At 43.8% G+C, this 22,934-nt stretch overlaps 1 protein-coding gene across 1 annotated transcript; it reads left to right on the top strand.

Annotated features, from left to right (window-relative positions):
* The first annotated feature begins 868 nt into the window (after positions 1–868).
* On the top strand, positions 869–22,434 carry MINPP1 (multiple inositol-polyphosphate phosphatase 1). Its single transcript, XM_068951116.1, has 5 exons — positions 869–1,452; positions 1,665–1,853; positions 2,742–2,839; positions 4,077–4,210; positions 18,433–22,434. Exons 1-5 carry the CDS (start codon positions 891–893, stop codon positions 18,830–18,832), a joined length of 1,383 nt encoding a protein of 460 aa, XP_068807217.1. The 5' UTR covers positions 869–890; the 3' UTR covers positions 18,833–22,434.
* The last annotated feature ends 500 nt before the right edge of the window (positions 22,435–22,934 follow it).

Raw genomic sequence — 22,934 nt, forward strand, 5'->3', positions numbered from 1 at the left:
AGAGGAGGGATGGTGGGGGGATGGCGGGAAGATGGTGGGGGGACGGCGGGGAGACGGAGGGGGGACGGTGGGGAGATGGGGGAGATGGTGGGGGGACGGCGGGTAGATGGCGGGGGGATGGCGGGGGGATGGCGGGGCGATGGCGGGGAGACGGAGGGGGACGGTGGGGAGACGGTGGGGGGACGGTGGAGGGATGGTGGGAAGATGGCGGGAAGATGGCGGGGGGACGGCAGGGAGATGGTGGGGGGACGGCGGGAAGATGGCGGGGGGAAGGCGGGGAGATGGTGGGGGGACAGCGGGGGGACGGTGGGAAGATGGCGGGGGGATGGCGGGAAGATGATGGGGGGACGGCGGGGGGACGGCAGGGAGATGGTGGGGGGCCAGCGGGGGGGACGGTGGGGAGATGACGGGGGGACGGCGGGGGGACAGCGGAGTGACGATGGGGGGACGGCGGGGCGATGGCAGGGGGGCGGCGGGGGGATGGCAGGAAGATGGCCGGGGGACAGCAGAGAGACAGCAGGGGGACGGCGGGAAGACGGCGGGGGGACGGCGGGGCGATGATGGGGGGAAGGCGGGAAGATGGCGGGAAGATGGCGGGGGGACGGCGGGAAGATGGCGGGGGGACGGCGGGGTGATAGCGGGAAGATGGCGGGGGGCGGCGGGGCGACGGCGGGACCACAGCAGGCGGCACGGGGAGGCAGGGGCCGGGGGGGCGGCGGCGCCTGCCGAGGCCCGGGCGGCCGCCGGGCCCCCCCCGCCGGCGAGTCGCCCTCAGGGAGGGAGGCGGGATGCGGCAGCGGAGCGCGGGGCCCGGCCGGCAGGGGGCGGCCTCGCCTGAGGCGGCGGCGGCCCCGCCCCGCCCCTTCCTGCCCCGCCGCGCAGTTGCCGCCATGGCGCTGCGGGCCGCCGGCTGTCCGCTGCTGCTGCTGCTGCTGCCGCCGCTGGCGGCGGCGAGCGTGGCGCTGAGCGGCTGCTTCGGCACCAAGTCCCGCTACGAGGAGGTGAACCCGCACCTGGTGCAGGACCCGCTGTCGCTGGGGCCGGCGGCGGCCGGCGCCCGCCCGCCCGCCGCCTGCGCGCCGCTGCAGCTCCGCGCCCTGCTGCGCCACGGCACCCGCTACCCCACGGCCAAGCAGATCCGCCGCCTGGGCGAGCTGCACGGCCGCCTCCTCCGCCGCGCCGCCGCCGCCGCCGCCTCCTCCTCCGCCTGCCCGCTCGCCGCCGCCCTGGCCGCCTGGCACATGTGGTACGAGGAGAGCCTCGACGGGCGGCTGGCGCCGCGGGGCCAGCGCGACATGGAGCACCTGGCGCGCCGCCTCGCCGCCCGCTTCCCGGCGCTCTTCGCCGCCCGCCACCGCCTCGCCCTGGCCAGCAGCTCCAAGCACCGCTGCCTGCAGAGCGGCGCCGCCTTCCGCCGCGGCCTCGGCCCGGCCCTGCCCCTCGCCGGCGGCGGTGAGCCGGCTGGGGGGGTGTTTGGGGGTCTGTCGGGCTGCGCCCCGGGGTGGCGACGGCCGCCGGCTGGGGCTGACGGCAGCGGGGAGGCCCTGCTCTGCCCTGTCCTCTCTCTCTGTGGGTGCGGTGGTGGTGGTGGGAGGGGTGTTTTAAACTTTAACCGGGGGAGGTTTGTCGCTGAGAGTTGTTTTTTCTCCCCCCCCCCCTTCCAGAAACGGAGATCGAGATTAACGACGCCTTAATGAGGTTTTTTGATCACTGCCAGAAGTTTGTGGCCTTTGTGGAAGAGAACGACACGGCGATGCAGCAAGTGGACGCCTTCAAGCAGGGGCCGGAGATGAGGCGGGTCTTGGAAAAAGTCGCAGGTGTTTTGTGTTTGCCGGTGGACGAGCTAAACGCAGGTAAAGGGGGCCTGTTCCAGCTTGCCGCTGTGGGCTGCGTCCGCCTGGAAACGGTTTCCTGGACGCTTGGTAGGGGCGCGGAGTTGGCTTGAAACGCGCTGTGAGCTGGGGAAGCAAGCGAAAGGTATTGAGCGTATTAGGTTGCAAACGTATATTGGCGCTGTGATAGCGAATGCTTGTTCCTTGAGAGTCAGAGGAAAAACACCTATGAAAGTGTCTTTCCCGCTATAGCGAGCGTGGCGTGGACTTTGCCTTTGTTTTTGAGGGGGTAAATAAGTCACTCTCTCAATTCTGTCTTGGAGAGCGTGTGTAGCTTTTGCATCCCTGTTGCAACTTCACTAGTCCCGAAGACAAGCGCACGGTTTGCCTGTGTTTGTGACGACGTTGAGGTTACGTGATTGGGGAACGCTGGGAAATAGGCGCTGCTCTTTGTTCCAGTTATAGGCCTTCCCTTTAAGATGCAAAGTTGAAGCTGCAGCACACGCTGCTGCTCAAATTCATCCCATCCGGAGATGTGGTAGTCAGAGACAAGTCTGCACTGAGCAGACACGTGTTGATTGTACTGACTTCTCTCTCTTTCACGGCGATAAAGGCACGTTAATGATTGGTATCAATAGCATTTACATCGTTTGATACTCCCCCCCCGCCCCGTGCACCAGTGTAATGTGAAAAGCTTACAATCCAAAATTTGGGTTCTGCACACTAATTCTGTTGCTGAAAGCTGTTTATTTAGTGCTTGGCCTTTGGACAGGCAATTATTTATTGGATCACACTGGTTGTTTCCGTCATTAGATTGTAATCTCCTCTCATCTTAGGAGAAAATTGGGAGAAAGTAGTTAGTTCTGTAGCGGTTGTTTATCTTTCACATGCTTCTTGGATTTACTGCAGATCTCATTCAAGTGGCTTTTCTCACCTGCTCGTATGAGTTGGCGATAAGAAACGTGACCTCCCCATGGTGTTCGCTCTTCAATGAAGAAGATGCCAAGGTGGGTGCTGAATGTTAAGGGGAGAGATAGTTGAGAAACTTTTAAAAAATGGCTTAGCGTTCAGATGCAGCTTCTGACTGTGCGGATAATAATTATTAAGTTCTGTGCCTGTTATTCAACCTAATGAAGCACTTTGTCTGGTCTCCAAAGAGCTCTGGATTAATCAAACAGCAAGAGAATTAAGTACTGCTGTAGCCTTGATTTGTCCTCGTTAAAATAGTCTTTTACTGTTGTACTTAACTCATAGGATGCTTTTTTTCCTGTAACTTCTGAAGAGGTCTGGACAGCTCTGCTTCACATGTAATAGTCTCATATGATTAAAATGCCTTGATTCCTGAGGACTGGAGGATAGCAGACGAGGTCTTCTAGGCCCTCTAAGGCCCTCACCCCCCCCTCCCCTTTTTTTTTAAAGGGCTCCAGAACCCAACAGATATCCTAACCTGAAATGTCAGCTCCCTTACAGTAAAATTAATGAACAAAAAAAACCCCCTAATGCTAGGAATTTGTTAGAAAAGGAGAGCATCACTGTGCTGTTGTAGAAATACAAGGTACACATGTATCTTTTTGAGATGTGTGCAGTTTTGGTCTCTCACATCTCAAAAAGGGTAGAGTTTGACAAAAATATGATTAAGGGTTTGGCATTGCTTCTGTTTAAAGAATGACTAACTAAGCTAACTAAATGTTTTCAACTGTGAAATCAGAAATTATACGGAAGTGGTGAATAACGATTGTTTTGTTCTGTCTTGTCACATACCATAACTAATGGGTACTGAATGAAGCTAGCAGGGGACAGGTTCACAACAAACAGGCAGATTTGCTTTTTACACAGTGTGCAGCAAAGCTGCAGGATATTATGAATGCTAAAACTTGATAGGAGCTCAAAGGGCAGATTGGATGAATTTGTTGTTGAGAATGCACTGAGGTCTGCTGAATTTGTAGAAAACCACCTTGGGCCTCAAAGCCCTAACCTGAAAATTATTGGAGTCTGGGGGAAAAATGTGTGTGTGGTCTTTTTCTCTAGGCCTGGTTTATGAGCATGGTTAGAGACAAGATAGGAAACTTGGCGGATCTCATCCATTGTGTCTGTTTTTATGCAGCACATAGCAGAAAGCTGTTTGAGCTGGAACCTTAATTTTTTTTTTTTGTTGTTAAAGAATTGTTGATTTTATGCTGTAGTGTCTCCAGGCTGTGTTTTTCTTTTCCTCTGTGCAATAATAAAAACTTGTGACCTGTGTAGGTACTGGAATATCTGAATGACCTGAAGCAGTACTGGAAGAGAGGATACGGCTACGAAATCAATAGTCGCTCCAGCTGCAATTTATTCCAAGATATTTTCCAGCAGTTGGACAAAGCGGTGGAAGAGAGCAAAAGGTAAATAAAAAGGCTTTCGGGCTTTGGCTGGAAGCTTTCTGTGGTTGATCCTGAGTTGGATTTCATGTGAATAGAAGTTAAGCATTTCACATCCAAAGATAACTGAGTGGTTGAGCTCAGTTAGAAGAGTTTGTAATAGAGAGACTCAAACCCCTTGATAGAGCAGTATTACTCTAAAGAGTGTGTTTTTCCCTCCGTTGATGCTCTTGTGCCCAGCTAGTTCCTTTCCGTGTTTAAACCTATTGAACCACACGGGCCTTCAAGCGGCCGCTAGGTGCTGTGTCTGATAATGGTGTTCTCTGCCTGGTCAGTTGGAGACGATCAGCTTGAAACAGTTAACTTTTTGTTTAAAATGCCCTTATTTTAAAAACTTCTGTGATAAAACAGAAGACTATGGGATGAAAAAATCCCCATAGTACGTTCTATTACCTGGTTATTTCAGTACTTAAACGTAGAAATCTTGCCTTCCTCCTGCGTGTATTTATTTAGAGTCTATTGTGCTGTTAAAGCTCTCAGTTCAGACTAAAGATGCTGAAATGAAAATACGGAAAAATAATCATCCTAGATTGATCACTTAGTGACTCTAGACCTTAACTAAGTGTTGCAGAATCCAAGAGGCCTGAGCTGTAATAGCAAACCGGCCTTTTTCACTGAAACTAAGGAAGGACAAAATTTTAGGTGATGTACTCGGTACCCTTTAAAAACTGGAGACGGTAGGCACTTCACTTAAGGCACTTCAGAATTTTTTTTTTTGTTACATGAATCCAAAGTCTGTGGTTCAGCACAGGCAGTCCAAGAACACTGCCTAGGATATTTACTATTTTCACATTCTTTTTCTTCTGCAGCAAAAATGTAGTTTTAGAAATAGTACTGTAGCAGTAGGGAGATCTTAAGCTGTACAAGTAACTATTAGTAGACTCAAGTCTTAACCACATGTCTTCAAGGATGTTGATCCTATAAAGTGATTTGTGTTCACCTAGTTACATCAATTGACAGCAGTCACCGCTGGAATAGCGACTGGTGGTTTAGTCCTCGGAAATGGCTTTCTAGTGCCATGGAGATAACCATACCTGTACTTCCTTAAAAATGAAAGTTGAGATGTCTGTGCTGTTTTTGGTATGGTTAACGCTAATGAGCTGGTGTCAGTCATCAGTAGTGATTCAGTATCTGTTTGGTCTTGTTCTTGTCCTGTGTGAATTCATATGATGGGGAGAACTAAAATGGAAATGAAACTTAAGGGATCTATTGTGGCATGGAAAAAACGATTATGAAAACAAAGGCATCGGTAGAATTAGTGTGGGACATTTTTATGTTGCAGAATTACAGACGTGTACTTTCATGTGCCAGTAACCTAATTTTTTGAGAGCTGCTTGGCTCAAATACAGTGTGCTCATATGAGGATTAATTTGTAACGCTTGTGAATGTTCCTCACGCGAACTGAGGAATTAATAAATTCATAGTTTAACAATTAATCACATGGATTAATACTTTAGCAGGTAAGTGTGGAACTGTTTATAGAAGTAAACGAAATCAAGGTTATGATCTTCAGATTGTATATGTCCTATGCCTTTAAATACTTGATAGAAACCATTTTTTGGCTAACTTGGAACCAGCAAATTCAGCTTTGATATTAATATGTAAACATCAATCATGTGATGGGTCTTTATGCATTCCTAGCATCCTTGGGACTTCACTTTTGTATTCAATATATTAAAAAGATCTAATGTAACAGGATGATATTAACAGATTTTTAAATTTCAGACACAAAAGTGTGACTCATTCTAAGCAGCCTGGAGCATCAATGTTTTTTTTTTTCCACTTGGTAACCTATTTAGAAACAGTATTTTCCTTTTAGTTGGCAAACTAAAATTAGAAATAGCATTCATGTTTTGGATCAGAGGAGTAATTCATAAAGTTGATTTTAACTGTTTGCAGCAGAAAAGGCATCAAAGAAGTTGTGTCCCTTAAAATGTTCACTGAGTGAGGAGGATCTAACTTAGACGTTAACAATGATATAAGAACTAAGCTTTAAGTCAGTTGAAACGTGGTTCTCTAACACTCGGTTGACTTCTTTGCCGTATGTTAATATAGGACGCAGAAAGATACTCTGTATTCATTGCTGAGTGATAGAGAACATTGAGAACGTGTTTGATATGTGGCATGGTTTCTTTTATCTGAAATGGAGTTATCATTGGTTGAATAGTAAAAATACTGTGGATCTTAAAATTACCTTTGGGGGTCACCTGGAAAATCAGACTGATAAGTCTAATTTTGACAGTATCAGCTCAATATGCGAGAAGTTAAATGCATTAACTGCATTAAACTTAAATGCATTAAACACTTTTTGAGGCTTACCTGGAACTTGGAGCAAAATCAGTTGGGATGAATTTGTCAGCCTTTACAGAAATCTTCTGCCAAATACCATATAGTAAATGCTAATATAAGAAATGGGAGTTCAGTTTGTTTTTCGTGCATTTAAGCTTTTGCCCATCATAATCTGCTTATTGGGTTTTTTTTTTTTTTTTTTTGGCCTTGTGCTTTGAGCAAATACCAGGGCGACTGCGTGGGAAATCAGCCTGGAATGTAATGCCAGTTGCCACTCATCCAGCGTGTGCCTAAGTCCCTGCTCGCAAAACTGTCATCCAGACCGGTTCCTTGATTCAGCTCCAGTGGCTGTACTAATACAGGGGACGGTGCCATGTGGGGTTGGAAATGACAGCTAAGGATGGGAGCATACGGGACTGTTGCATTGTGCGACAGCGCTGTTCAGTGGTCTTTCTGAATCTAATGCATGCCAGCCGGCACAAAGACCGCTCTGCTTATTTTGCCATGAACGAGTTAAAAGTTGGTGGTTGCAAACATGAAGCTTGGCTTGGGGGAGGAGTTGCTGTGAATGAAGGGTGAGTAGGAAGAAAAGGCTGGTGATAGGAACCTCTTCTGCAGCCAAGTTTGGCTTAAGAAATTGTGCTGTGAAATGATCACTCAGGTTTTTGGAAATTTGATATAGTCTGGGATTCTGTGATCTTCCTCGTTTCAGCAGCGGTGGAGTCAAAGCTGTGGTTATGTTAGATCATTCTTTAAATAAAGGTCTTCACTGCATCCTTTCTTCAGCCTGCTAGGGAGCTAAATAAAAAATACATTAGGCCACAGGTCATTAACACCGAACTGTGAGCAGACTGTCAAGTGCGCTGCTGTGATTGCCCTTGTCATAGGCTATGTGTCTCTCTCTCTCTTTCTGCGAAAATAAAATGAATACAGAAAATAAGAACTGGGAGTGAGAACAGAAATAAAAGGTTAAAAGAAACAGACAGGCAAGAGCCCCCAAACCCCTCTATCCTTCTGAAAACTGAAAAATAACCTCTTAATGGAGCTTGACTCGGGACAGGAGAATAATCTTTTCAAATTTGTTTGCCTTTAGTGTCTTTGTTTGAGCAGTGACAGTCTTGCAGGTTTTAATCCTTATGTTATATGCCTTTGTCAGAGCTCTGTGTTTTAACTGTGTATAAGATATTCTTGTAGCTTTAATGGAAATAGAGTAGTTGACCAAATCCGCATCTGTACTTCTGAGTTATTGAGAGCTAGCTCAGCAGAGGGAGAGCAGATGTTGGAGGCAGGGCACTGAAGAACCGAGACAGTTTCATCCTGTTTTTTGGCTCTAGTCCTAAAAGTTCAGCTCTTAAGGGAAGCAGGTAGCAAGTTTATGCACCTGTGGAAGGAATGAGGACACTAAAAATCTTGCAAAGCTTGGAGTTGCACGAGCGGTGTGTTTACACATGTGTCTTCCTAAGTGGTAAATGAAAGTGTTTTGCCCTGTACAAAAGGAGCATGCTAGTCCATCCCACAACATAAGATGGCAGTCTTAAAGCACTAAAGTCTGAGCATAATCTTAATTAGATCACCTGATGCATTTCAAAATAAGTGGAGATCTGCCACTGCTGATCTATTAGTACAGCTTGTGTCTCTTGTGAGCTACAGAGAGGAGGTGCAACTGATGCTGTATCATCTATAGAGACGCTAGTCCTGGATCTAGTGGTAACTTGAGAGTACAGCTGAGAATGAGAAGCCACGCAAATGAAAAGTATACCTTGTTTATAACACTAGGAAATGTTTGATCATGCATGTGTGTGTACATGTATGTCTTTTATGGTGTAGCACAGCTTCAAGGCAATGGGTAAAATGCTTCTGCAGCAGTGCATTGTTCAGAAAATCAACCTTTGTGATGATGCAATGTCTTTTAGTCACATGTTGTTTCAGTTCAGCTCTGTTTAACGCTAATTTGTAATTGACTATTTTGTTCTGGAAACTTGAGAAGGACAGATTTACTTACAGAACCTTATTTTTGGTCCAAGTTCTCCTTTCTTTTTGGAAAGTTTAGGTTGGGCTATCCAAAAGCAGAAAAGGGAGTATTTCTGTTCATCTGCTCGTTCATCATACAAATTGTGATGGAAACAGTTGATTCAAAGTACTAATAGCCTCTTCTATGTAGATCTTGCTGTACAGTAGGGTGTATTTGAAGGCTGCGAAAGAGCTTTTCCCTTTGTGCTTGCCCTTGTCACCAGTCTCCATCCAGAGAACCACTGGAAAGGTATTGGTATCAGTATTCAGGAACCGGGGCCTGACACTGAGTTTACCAATAGTTGTATTGGTGACCTCTTACTGTTAGCACACCCGTTCATGGACCTTGTCCTTCGGCACCCACTGTAGCAATAAAAGGTAAATGTCTAGTAAAGGTAAGTTCTTAAGTAAAAAAACATCTCTTCCTTGGGGCCTCATGATAGTCACAGTGGGCCTTCCAGGACCACTGTCCTCCTTGTCTCCTTGCCTGTCTGATGGTAAATGTAGCGGTCACGCTTCTAGGCAAAGGGTGGGGGGCTCATAGTCCTACTAGTGCAGCCTATCTCGTGCATAAAACAGTTTTTTAATTACAAAAGAGAAGAAAAAAGTATCAAGAGGAGTTTAATATCGTATTAAACCAGGTGATTTGTTTCACTGAAATGGCGTACTCGGGCAGTTGGCTAAGTCCATAGAGCACTTTATTTTTGTGAAGACAATTGAATTTTATCCAAGTCTTCCTCTTATGGGAAAGGATCTGTAGTTGTGGAACAGGATCCATGGTTATGGGTAGAATACAGTCAAGCTATGTAACTATGTTGCAAAGAAGCTAATGAGAAAATCATCTTTCCCAAACTGTTGTTTTTTCCACTGGAGCCTAGACCTTACTGAAATTATCCCCGCTCTTCATTGTACTAGTGGAACTGCCAGATGACAATGGAGGCATGCATGTTCACTTGGCATTGTGCTGCTTGAAAGGCTGCTCTTGCCAGTTGGCGTTTGTTTAAACAGATAGTGTCCAATTTCCCAAAGCAATCGGTGAATAGCACCTTACCTAAGAAGAAGCTTGAGTTCTTTGAGATGCATCCATGTGCCACAGCATATCTCCCATCCTTGCTACTGCCTGCTGGGAAGGCGACAGAGTGGCTCTATCCACGTTGACCTTGTCAACTTCCAGAATGACCAGTGAAGAGCAATGTATGGAGCCCCGCAAGCATTAAGCTTGGAGCCCCGCAAGCATTAAGACAGATGGAGAACATCAAAAGAGTGATTACGAGATAAGTAATTTTTTGTTATTGCTTTGGAACAAGTGTTTGATATATTTTCACTTCAGTGTGAGCTATGCAATTTGTGGACAGTTAGTGACCGTAACCTTTTCTTGCCGAGTTGGGAGACTTGGAGCACTCTGGGAGGAGAAAGGGGGAGATCGTTGAAGTTAACGGAAGGAAGCTACTGTTGCTGCAGTGTAGAGCATTGATCTGTATGAAAACCAGTATGCTGTTCATAGAAGAGATTAAGGTGTGCATCATTTTGCAGCTTCAGATTGTGGTGAGGTTTCGAAGTGAGCCTCACTGTGCTGTGGAACTGCCATTCTGGTAATGGGACCTGTGGATATGGATGAGAAATGGCGTTTTGGTAGTTGATGTAATATGAAGATGTTAATCTTATGTAGCTGTTAATGTAACTGTATTTTTATAATTGTGCAAGGGCAGGTTGAAAAATTCTTTGTGGCATACTTTAAAGATATCTGCTATTCATTAAGCTACTTTAGACTTCTAGCTTTGAATATCTAACACTTCTGCCCTTTTTGGTCTTCAAAGAGAACAGGAAAATACCTGTTTTCATTTGTGCTGGCCGAATGATTTACTAGGTGGATTGAGACGGCACACTTTGTGCAGTCATCTCAGTATTTAAAATACTTGGCTAATGATTCAAAACACTAAGCTAGCTGCATATACATATTGCAAAATCCTTGGCGCTTTCCTCTGAAAGCGTGCAGGTTCTAGGTACTTTAAAAAAAAGACTATTTGAACTTGAGCTTACTGCAAGATCAAGTGAAGGTGAGCTCCGTAGCTGTACTAGGCTAAGCTATAAGTTAAACATTTTTCCTTCCCAATTTATTGCTGCCTTTTATTATTTCACATAATTTGCTTTCCTTTCTGCAGTTCAGGTCACAACACAATTGAAAAACCTTATGTAGTTGTTCAGTAGTAAATACTGTGTCCTAATTGTTCATTTCAAAACTATAATTAAGCATACAAGAAGTCATATATGATCTAAAAAGAATTAACTGTTCAAAACTTTCCTGTTACAGTGAGTATGAAGGGAATGGAGCAAAAGGGTTTTCACGTATTCCGAGGAAATGATATAATCTCTGTATAAAAACCTTTGCTCGGATCAAAATTCTTTAGTCATTTCTTCTATCAAAACTTCTTGGTTAATGCTGGGTTCCCATGTTTCCACGCTGCAGGTTCTTGGCTCTCTGGGTGCGTCAGCAGGTTCAAGACATCCTGCGTCTCTTTCAGGGAGTTGTAAACCAGTGTATTTGACCACCCACCGACCAGCAAAGCAGCTCAAAAGGAGACGGAGACCCTAGGCTATCATACGTAAACGTAATGTCTCAAACGTGTGGTTTACGTTATTTGAGATGCAGAGCAGTTTATGGCCAGATCTATATTATGGAGGGGTAACTTTAAGCTATGAAGTGACTTTTGCAGAGGCAGATCAGAAGTGTCTACTGCACTCCCAAAAGGCTCCCTGTCCTGGAGGGCATGCAGGTGCAGGTGACTTCGTGTGGCTTTGTGTAGGCCCGCTTCAGGAGCGTCCTCCCACAGAGCAAGGCAACACAGTGGCTTTGGGGAAGCCTCCAATGAAAGCTTCTGGACTGGGCGATTGTCAACTAATCTAACAGCATAGTGATATATAATTCATCAAGATAAAGAGTTGTTTGACTTCCAGTATATCTGTTCGGAGAGGAGAACAGGCCATGTATGTCTGATGGGTAAACTGATCTCTATAATAAGATGTTCATATATTCACCGAACAAAGTGCCAGCTCTACAGTTTAATAGACCATAAAGCTTATATCTATACGCTTAAAAACTATGCAGATTATGTTTTTGTTTCCAGATATGAGATGACTTTCACTGATAAACCTCAAATGTCTCTGTTTCCAGATATGAGATGACTTTCACTGATAAACCTTAAATGTCTCAGGCAGCTTGCCCTAAGAGCTGCTTTATACCATATGGTATGTTTGTTTTGACAGCTCCGTCTTTCAAGGATGGGACTTCTGACACGATTAGGGTACTTTTGAGGAGACCAAGTAGAGCCATGACATAGAATTATGTGATTCTGTAGAGGTCCTTGCAGCACGTTCAGTTCAGTGGCACAACTGTGTTTGCGTTTCTGAAGCGTGCGTGTGTGTTTGCTGACTTCTGCCACGTAACCTGGGCAGTCAGTTTACAGGATTTCCTCTGGAACGGTGTGTCTTTTCATGCATCTGCCTACAACTTGACATTTAAAGTGTTGTCTATGCCCTTCAGACCTCCTCAGACTGTAGTTAATCTCAATTTAATTGCCTCGTACTTGCTTACTTAGAATTGCTTTGAAAAGAGAGCTCCACAGTTTTTATAGTGTCATATCCTTCTATCTAAGGAATTAAAAAAAGCCAAGCAAAACAATACCTAGACAACTAACATGTGCGAATGAACAAGTATAGCCGTTATCTAACCTTACCTTGGGCAGTAGGGGTTTGGCAAATACAGTGATCAAGTGCAGCGACTCTCTTGGTATGATTTGTTTGGCGCTCATCAGAACGACTCAACATCTAGCATCAGCGCCCGAGCTGCTACAATGACGTATTTAATTCTCTGAAGTCTGTAAGAATGTGAGAGGTTGGTTCATTCAGAAGGAAGCGTTTGAAACTGCAGCTAAGAAGTTAAATGCAGAGAAACCTAGGTATCTTTGGGTGATTAACTCATGTGAGACTAGATAAGGGATGTGGCCTTTTAATCAAGGTTTTACATGAGTTTTGCATATTCTTATCACCTTTCCAAGTTCACCTTTACCATGTCCTTGTTTGAAAAGGAGTAAAATGTTTTTCTTATCGGTATTTGTGGGAATGTACTGTTGTGTTGGTACTGATTCTGGAAGCTAATGAGCACAACTAGGTTCTGTTGTTTTACCAGTTAAGGTAGAATTTTAACATATGAGTTCTTGATACCATTTGGCAGATTTATTTGCTTCTTCCCACTGGTAATACGCTATGAGCAACAGTACTGTTCAGTATTTCCACTGTGCTCTGAGTCCCCCCCGTGTTCCTTGACCTCTGCTGTTTCCTTGCAGATCTAGGATTCCTCTGTCCGTTTTTCCAGAGATATTTCACTGGGGGACGTGAGAGGGAAGGGGAATTCATTCCATAGCTGAAAATTGAGGTATTTGAGTCTTCTGTTCTGGCTCCTATCGAAGGAAGAAAGGAAAGCGTGATCTAAACTTTTGTTGTTTAACGGTTGTTAAACTTTTCTTCTTGGAAGTTCTCGTAGGGGTTTTTACCTTAAGTGAGAAGGTGCTGTTTGAAGGTTGGCCAGTTAAATGTTGCTGTAGGATATGTTTCTTCTTATCCCATTATCTCTTGAGGTTTTGGTTATCTCTAGCTGAAAGTCATGTTAGTGCTTAGGAAATAAACTTTGGTTAAAAGAAAGTGAATTTCTTCTGTATCTGAGGCGATATATCAGTAGTCCTAAAAAAGCAGGAATGAATCCCCTGTTGAAGATACATATGCTGGTGCAGGAGGTTCAGGCTTAAACCCAAGTCTGCAAAGATCAGGGAGGATTAGAACTTGCCTGTACGATAAATCACGCATCCATGCTTCTCCCTAGTACTTCTTTTGCATAGGGAGATGTAACTTTTTGGGGTTGTGCTGGGGAACGTTCAAAATAACTTCCTTATTTTTAGCTGTGGTCAGATTTTTTTAGAGGGTTATGACTGAAATCCACAGATCTTTTGAATGACGTGTGTGGTGTGTTCTGCCTAGTGGCAGCCACTTCTGCTCATGTCCAAGTGTCCCATAAAACAAATATGAAACCAATAGCCAGCAATCATTTTCAGACAGGTGGTTAATATTTTATGGCAAAGTGTTGTGCACAGTCTCTTCATCTCACTTTTAGGTTGGAAATGAGGTTTCTTTTTACTGATCAGCGTGCTTTTCCTAGCCATTTGCTACTACTATTACCACAGAGGTTAACTGGAACATCATTAACAGTTGCTCAAGTAGGATGTTGAGAACTTTGTTTGGCACTCTTAAGCAATGCTGAGTCATGAATCTTTCATAAAGAAGATTGAGCTGAGATTGAAAGAAGCTTCAGGTCTTGGGTTTATTGTTTTATTAGCTTTTGCTACTGTTTTGAATTTATCAATATTCTATTGATTGTGTTATGTGTTCCTGTTTTGAATTTATCAGCACTGTCTGAGCAACAATAACCTTTGCCTTTGTCCATGCCCTGAGGAGGCAATCTTTCCTGATTTCCTCGTAATTAAAAGTGAGGTTATTACTGTTTTAACCTTGCTGGTAATTTTTATGGCCATTACTGTATGATATGAAACTTTAAACTAGAATCATGAGTACAAACACTGAGCAGAGGGTGCTTCAGCAGTCTTATACAGGAACCAAATATCTGGCATTGATAAGAAACCAAGCAGGTTTTCAAGCATACTGCGTTAAAGAGACTAGCGAAAAATTGGCTGTGTATCATATGGGGAAACAATCTTAAACCTTATGAAAATAGTATGGTGGGATAGCTGTGAGTGGGAGAGGTTTCAGTCTTCCTTCTCCAAAGTTGTTTGACCTGTTGACATTAGGATTTTGAGAGACTAAAGAAGATGAAATAAACTCACGTTACAGTGAGAATGACTGGCTTGTTTGTTCCCACGCTTCGTGAAGTTTCCTTTCCTTATTCTTTAGAGCTTTTGTGTGTGTGCATGTTATAATGTGTCTCCTGTTCTGGAAACGCATATTTTGCTGCTCTCTTAACTAAATTAATCACGTACGTTTGTTTGTTTGTGATTTACTTCCATCTTAAAATTCCTGCTTGCGTCAACTGGAAAATGAAGCCAAATCTTACTATACAGTCAGCATCTACCGCCAGAAAATTAAATCCTTTTACTTCCTTAGCATTTCTGAATCTTTTGGTTTTAATTTTATGGGAAGAAATCCACCTGTTTGTGGAGTGAATAATGCTTATGTACTATGTAATGCTTTTTGGAGACTCCAGAGGCACGTTGACCTTAGCTCCCTGCTTAGTAAACTGTATGATTAAAACCCACCCCATTTGAAAGTGAGCGTGTGTATAACGGCGTGCAGCTGGGTCCAAATGAAAAGTATTAGGTTGCTAGGGCTGGATGTTCACCCCAGAGTGTTAAAACAAGGAACAAAAAGATTGGAAATGGAGCGCGGGACTGGTTGTCTTTCATAGCAGAGGCAGGTCAGCGGTGGCGATCTGCGAGGATCTGGGCTGCTCAGCTTGTTGTAACTGATGGAGAGAAAGAGGCGAGCAATTAAATGGCAGTGCAAATGCAGCACATTGATTCAGGGCTGATAAAACAAGTAAGTTGTTCTACAATTCACCCTGATTGGAAGGACCTTATGAGGCTAACTCTGCTTGAAAATTGCAGATGGATGCATCTGAAGTGATGCACATGGGGAAAAGTCTGTCAAATCCAGTCAGCAATAACTATTAGTGCGTAGGAATGAAATTCCAAGGTTATAACTCTCTGGGAATAACTTCTGTAGTCAAACTAGAAAAGATATAAGCAGCTGTGATTTAAGAAAATAACAGGCAGCATCATGGATGTAGTATGGATTTGAGAAATGACTTAATGTCTTGCTTCTGTGCATTTCCCATACTCTGATCTTAGGGTGAAGTTGAACTGGAAAAGGGTGGCAAAGTTGTCAAACGATTAAGTTGGGATTTATCAACTTGGAGAGAAGACGACTGTGAAGTTATGAGTAAAAAGGATCAAACTGTATGTGGCCTGCTCAAATACGATGAGGTAGCTAGAAAACAGTGTTTGAAGCTGTGAAACTCCTTGCCTCAGGATGTTGTGAATACTAGAAGCTCACGTGGATTCAAGGGGAGATTTGGCAAATTTGTGGAGGAAACATTCATTGAGAGTTCCTCTATACAAAGGAGCCACATCTGCCTCAGGGGATCTCTGAGCTGGAAAATCTAGGAGGCCAGAAGAATATCCCATTCTAGTTGTCGTCATCTTCTCTAGGCATCTATTTTTAGCCGCCGTTCCTATTTGTTGATTGACAGGAGGGATATGAATGTGTCCTCCAACGTAAAAAGACTTCCTAAAATTTGGTGGTAGGGAGGATAGAAATGAATTAAATCAAAAGAATAAGGAGGGAGCAAAGAGTGGAGGGGAAGGGAACAGGGGTCAAAGGACTGAAAAACTTTGCAACTTTACAATGAGGGAATCGGAGCAGGGAGGGTTATAAATAAAAGGGGAGAGATGCTGCCAGAATCTCTGCTTCTGGAGGAGTTGGAAGAAGGGCCAAAGTGTGTTGCGCTTGATGTAAACGCACACCTTGTGGTGCAGCAAAGGTATGGGGTGAAAAAAGTGTGACAACCTCCATAGAGAACCTTTTGGTGGTTTTAACACTTCTTTTGACTTATTTTGAACAGGAAACAGATGCGGGTTCCTGGTTTTTTGGGGGGAGTGGGATTTTTTTGTTTCTTCTCTTTTCTTTTTGCAAGGGACGTTTTGCCTAAGTGGGGGGGGAGTATGTGTGTATATGCACACACACGTCTAAGGAGTATAGTCAAAAGACTGTAGGCTCCCCAGGGAACAGGATTGTGCAAGGTGTATTTCACACTGCACAAACACTGTGGCTATACTGAGCCAGTAATACTGAACTCGTCATGTGCTCCTACTAAAATACTGCTTATCTGAACAAAGTTCTTATCTACAGGTAAGTCCCTCAGTTAACCATTTTCCAGTTGCTTCTGAGTTTAGGTTCAAGCAGAGGAGACACCTCTTTTTCAGACCAATCAAGATGTGCCTCATCTGTGGGTGGACTTTACTGGCCCATAGTGAGCGAGAGGTGTTGCTAAACATCGCCTTTTGTCTCAGGAAAGCTAAACGTGTATTTACACATCCTGGAGTGACCTGGGAGAGCCATCTGGAGATGGTACCAAGAAGCCATCATCCTCCTCTGGAGCAAGGGGCAGATATTCCTCTTGGCTGATGCTTCCTTGTGCAGCAAGTCAACTGTTACCTTTCCTTTGGTTGAACAACGTGTAACCTACTGTCCAACAAACTGTCCAGCTCTTGAGCAGTGTTGGCTATGTGAATCAATGGCTTGATTGATAAAAGTCAGTGTTAGCAGTAGCCCTGCTTATAACTTGAACTAATAATTTGTAGAGGGAAAGCTTTTTTTTCTCCACTGGGTGGATTGCTGATTTCAGTCTAGCCTTTGGTATATGAAAGTATAGTGCTAATGTACTTTTCATGGAGATGCACCATGAGATATATATATATATATATTTTTTTTTTTTTTAAAAAAGCAGTATTTTATTATCAAACCATGATTGTTGTATTAGTATGAGACGCAGTTAAAAGTATTGGTGGTCGTAGGGATAGTCAAGAAAAACTCTCCTTAAAACTCTGCCTTGGTGGTGGCATGCCAGGAAGGGAAGCAGTTTGCATGTTAAATCAGCAATTTGTTTGCTGTGCAGGTAATCACGCGGTTATGGTTATGTCAGAGGATAGCAGCATTGACTGTAGTTTTTTAATGTGCTGGTAGATCTGTGCTTCCAAAGTTGTGAAGTTAATGTTGAAAACTTTAAAACTTTCCAATTTCCAACAATTTGTAGGCTTATCTTCACCACATCTTAGATTAGTTTAAGCAGAAACTTATTAAAATGACTTTAAAAAATTTGTTATTTGAGAAATTTAGGGAGGCTAGAGGAAAAAGAATATGTTTTAACACTAAATCATTTCTCTCTGTGAAGAGGATAGTGCCCTGAATGAGCTCACCTAATTGTTTGTTATATGCCTTGTCATGCAGGTACGTTTTGCTTTTGCCAGGGAATAACTACAAGAAAGATTGACTCTAATAATTCATATCAAACACAACTTGGAATTCTGGGAATAGCTTTGTTGTATTTCAGTCATAGCCTTGTACTAAAGCAAATCCATACACCTCTAGAGCTTATTGAGTAAAAATCTCGGCGTTTTTCCAAACACAGCCCGGGATGGGAGAATAATTATACCTATTTGCGATGGATCTGAGTTAGGGAAATTATGAGTTAATGGGGTGTCCTGATGCCTTCCCAGATGCTGACAGCGGAAGAGAAGTCCAGTCACGTAAGACGAAGGGCTTGATTCGGTTTGTTGTAAGAGAGCCTTGCAACTGGCTTGGGGATTTGCTGCCCTTAATACCTGATGGGAGGAGGCAATGCTATTTGTAAATAAAATTATATTTAGTCCCAAACCAGAATATTAACTGTAGCATGTTTACCGGATCTCTCCGTAACTGAGAAAAGTACAAGTAATAAAGTCAGATATGTACAGGGTATGTGGGCGCACGCCATGAATCTGATCTTTGCTTTTGTTTACCGTGTTTATTTATCTCTAGCTATATTTATTACAATATATTTTACAAATTCTTTAACTTGGATGCTTTTAAAAAGCCTACTGCGTACTAAAATTCCCCAAACAGGCTTTTATAGGGCATCAGAGTAAAACAAGTTCAAAATCTACTTTAAGCTTATGCTTTTGCTACTGACTGCTGTGCGGTATGTTGGTATGCTGGTTTTTGAAGCATAGGCTCTTTCTGATCCTCTGTTCTTTTTTTGTTTGTTTTTTTTTATTTTGTTTTTTTAGTTCAAAGCCCATTTCTTCACCTGTGATTGTACAAATTGGACATGCAGAGACACTTCAGCCACTGCTTGCTCTTATGGGCTTCTTCAAAGATGATGAGCCTCTCAGGGCAAACAATTACGTGAGACAAATGCATCGGAAATTTCGCAGTGGCCGGATTGTGCCTTATGCAGCAAACCTGGTATTTGTACTTTATCACTGTGATCAAGTGAAAACCTCTAAAGAAGAGTATCAAGTGCAGATGCTGCTGAATGAAAAGTTGATGCCGTTTCATCACTCAAATGAAACCATCTCTATTTATGCAGACCTCAAGGACTATTATAAGGACATCCTTCAAAACTGCCATTTCAAAGAAGAATGTGAATTACCAAAAAGTAATAGTACTGCTACTGATGAACTTTGAGGAAATGAAACAGAGTGGATTTTGTGCAAATAGATCTCATTTCTGTTCAACAGATGTTGTGGACAAGCACTTTTGATTTGCTACTGCTGCATTGACTTTCTAAACTTGCAAATTTGATTGTCGTGACTTATCTGGTTGTCTCTGTTAGCAAAGCGCACTGTTTGCATGTTACATAAGCAGAATTACAAAAACAAATGCTTTAATGGGGATGTTGCTGAGCCTTTGAAACAAATGCGTGCCCCAAGATAAAGCATACCTGTACGTTTATATGTGTGAATAATTTCTTAGGTCATTCCTCTTTTGAATGTGCAGTAGATGGGTTTAAGAGCTGAGACCGCTTGCATTTTATCAGAGCTAAAGTTGGTTGGATTGATTCAGTGTTGCTTTGCACTGGCTATTTTGCTTGCTTTCGTTTTCCTAGGGCAGGCATGAAATAATCCAAACTGGTGAGCAAGAACTTTTTTGCTCTCTTTCCTGAGCGTCAAGGAGGGAGAGGGTTGTGAGGTGGATTGAGAACTGGCTGGATGGCCGAGCGCAGAGGGTTGTGGTGAGTGGCGCAGAGTCAAGTTGGAGGCCTGTGGCTAGTGGTGTCCCCCAGGGGTCAGTCCTGGGTCCAGTCTTGTTCAACATATTCCTCAATGACCTGGAGGAAGGGACAGAGTGCACCCTCAGCGAGTTTGCTGATGATCCTAAACTGGGGGGAGAGGCTAACACACCAGAAGACTGTGCTGCCATTGAGAGGGACCTGGACAGGCTGGAGAGGTGGGCGGAGAGGAACCTCCTGGAGTTCAACAAAGGCAAGTGCAAGGTCCTGCACCTAGGCAGGAATAATCCCATGCACCAGTACAGGCTGGGGGTTGACCTGCTGGAAAGCAGCTCTGCCGAGAAGGAGCTGGGAGTGCTGGTGGACAAGTTAAGCATGAGGCAGCAGTGTGCCCTTGTGGCCAAGAAGGCCAATGGTCTCCTGGGGCTGCATTAGGCAGAGTGTTGCCAGCAGGTGGAGGGAGGTGATCCTGCCCCTCTCCTCAGCCCTGGGGAGGCCTCACCTGGAGTCCTGTGTCCAGTCCTGGGCTCCCCAGGACAAGAGAGACATGGCACTCCTGGAGAGAGTCCAGCGGAGGGCTACCAAGATGATTAGAGGGCTGGAGCACCTGTCCTAGGAAGAAAGGCTGCGAGAGCTGGGCCTGTTCAGCCTGGAGAAGAGAAGACTGAGAGGCGATCTCATAAATGTGTACAAGTATCTGAAGGGGGAGTGTCAAGAGGATGAGGCCAGCCTCTTCTCCGTGGTGCCCAGCAACAGGACAAGAGGCAATGGGCAGAAACTGAACCACAGGAAGTTCCATCTGAACCTGAGAAAGAACTTCTTCCCTGTGAGGGTGACAGAGCATTGGAACAGGTTGCCCAGAGGGGTGGTGGAGTCTCCTTCGCTGGAGATATTCAAAAGCCGTCTGGATGTGATCCTGGGCAATATGCTCTAGGTGACCCTGCTTGAGCAGGGAGGTTGGACTAGATGATGTCCAGAGGTCCCATCCAACCTAAACGATTTTGTGATACTCCTTCCCCCCAGCTACCCCTCTTCTGCCTGGATAGCATCGCACAAACATCTCTTGGGCTTTTAAAGCAGGAGGAGCTGCAGTGTTTCTATGTGCCTTATCTGCCCGAAAAGGGTCAAGGAGCTAAAATTCTTAGAGTCATCAACTCCTAGCAAGATAGGCACTGAGGTAAGTAAATTCTCTGTAATAAAAATAATAATGAGAAAAAAACCCCAGCTCTTTTCCTTTTAAGGCACTCTGGGAGATGCTGCGGTTCTCTGAGCTATCCACTGCGTCTTTTCACTTGATACCATCAGTTTCTTGCGTTAATGGTTTTTTGGGATGGGCATTAGGTTAGGCTATGTTGTGGCTTTGAATATATTTGTTGTCTTAAAGTGCTGACAGTTTTCCTAGAAGCACTAGTTGGAAGGGTCCTCTGCAGGTCTGCAGTCTAGCCTCCTGCTTGGAGCAGGATTATTGCCAACCTGAAACGCAGATGGGTTTCGGGTTGTAGTAACTGTCCAGCTAAGGCTTGACTTTTGCTAGCTTTTAGGTGTTGAGCATGGTATCATCACTCATGTAGACCTCAGACTGTTGACGTGCTAGCTTGTTCTTGAAACAAAGCTGGGTTTAAAAAAGTGTGTTGCATACGAGTACTGGTGTTTTAAAGCAACTGCTCTTAAAGTAGGTTTTCTTGCTACTAAAAATTGGCAAGTGTTTTGGAGAGCGCTGCAGTGTAGCAGAAAAAGGAAAGAATGAAGATAATTGTCCAAAAATGTCTGAAACGGAGCAAGTCAAATAAAAATCCTCCCTTGTCCAAAAGGCAATGGAAAAAAACGTCGCAAGGCGAATGAGGGTGTAGTTTACAGTGTTGGCAGCTCTTAAAGTGTGTACTTGCACCATGTAATGTGTGCTCTGGAGCTCACCCTGTAAGGTGAGTAGTTTGCTCCATTTATTGGGAAGGGGGTGAAAGGCTGGTAGAAGTGATTACACGGTGTATCTAATGCACTATAAATATTTATACCCTTGTTTGCTTCAGGGTAACTTGTTTTTGTAGCCTCACCTTCAGGCAATTTAGACTGACAACTTAACTGCTGCACAGACAATAAAGGAAAGAGAGGCTTGGACTAATCTGATCTGAAGCTGAGAAATAAAACTGAGTCTCTGATTAATTGATTTTTTTCCTGGGGCTTCTGTCACTTCATTGATTTTTTTTTTTTTTTTTGACCCTGCTTGTATTTAAAAAAAAAAAGGGGAGGGGGGGGAAGGGTTCTATATACCTGGAAGTTAAGCAGAAATGAAAAAACTGGGTTTTTAGGATATCATTGTGATGTGAAATCATTGTGACAACTCCATAGGGTTTAATCTGCTTTTTCTATGGAGGCAGATCAAAACTGGTAGATATTTTAGCATTAACATCTTAGTGAAGTGCTTGACTGTGTTAACTATTGCTGCCAAACTTTTCTGAAACTCATGAAATGGATAGGGAGGAGCATCAATACTGAAATGTAGGAAAATAAGTTCAGGATAACTGTCAGCACGAGCGTATGACTTTCAGTGCTATGTTAGCTTTGTGTGTGTCCTATTGTGGGTGATCCTATCTTGAAATGAAGTCAAATGATCATAATTTCTGTGACAGATGTTTATTATAGACTTTATCATAGCACAATAGTAGAGGCAAGTTGTGAAGAAATAAACCTTTGCTTATAAAGACAGTTAAGTTTGGTAAATAGCAAACATAAGGTTTTGAAAATTCACCTTCGAACAAATAATTTTTTTCTGTGCATGAATCTTCTTGTGTTCACAAGATCGTGATTTGAATATAAGGGATGAAATCCTGACTCTTTTGGAAATAAATGAAAGATCTTGTTTGTCAGTGAGATTATGATTTTTACCTATCATCTTTGTTAAAAGATACAGCCCCCTTCTGTATGGAGGAACCGCTCTCTTGATCGTCTGTCGGTTGAGCTGGAAGAACCAAATAGTTCATTTTTTCTGTAGTGAATCACCATTTACTTCTGTGTTACTAGGTTGATTGTATTATAAATAAAATCTGTGCAGTGAACTTTAGGGGTGACTCTTCAGAGATTGTTTCATATTTTGCTTTGGTGTGCACTTCGGTCATATTTCCAGCATGACAGCTGTATCTTCAGTGGCTGTCGCCGATTTTCTTAAGAAAAATGTGCTATTTGGTTTCTGATCTGTATTTAAAGGATGCGCTGATTCACTTAGTTGGCATAATTGGAGGGTGAATGTGGAAACGTTGCACAGTCGTAGCAACAGAAGTGTTTGGGCATGCGTATGTGCTAGGCACTTGTTACATTATTAATGTGACTAATTCTTACCACTTGGGAAGTAACTTCAGTATGACTTTCTTGTTTTAAAAACAAAAAAAAAAGCAACAAAAAATACTTGTGTATGTACTGGAAAGGAAAACTAAAACAGATGGGAATACTTCCATAAACTTGGGCACTCAGTGAGCAGTGCTTGGACAGGCTGTCACATCTCATGATATTGCAAGCCACCATACCCTGAAAAAGTCCTGCAAAGAAAACGATGCTTCCTCTGTT

The sequence above is a fragment of the Struthio camelus genome, chromosome 7 (assembly GCF_040807025.1).
Source record: "Struthio camelus isolate bStrCam1 chromosome 7, bStrCam1.hap1, whole genome shotgun sequence".
NCBI lineage: Eukaryota > Metazoa > Chordata > Aves > Struthioniformes > Struthionidae > Struthio > Struthio camelus.

Excerpts from the sequence above, each read along its gene's own strand:
- MINPP1 (XM_068951116.1), top strand. The coding sequence starts at position 891 with ATGGCGCTGCGGGCCGCCGGCTGTCCGCTGCTGCTGCTGCTGCTGCCG. Across the intron at positions 1,854-2,741 it reads GGTGGACGAGCTAAACGCAG|ATCTCATTCAAGTGGCTTTT; the intron begins GTAAAGGGGGCC and ends GATTTACTGCAG. Across the intron at positions 4,211-18,432 it reads GCGGTGGAAGAGAGCAAAAG|TTCAAAGCCCATTTCTTCAC; the intron begins GTAAATAAAAAG and ends TTGTTTTTTTAG.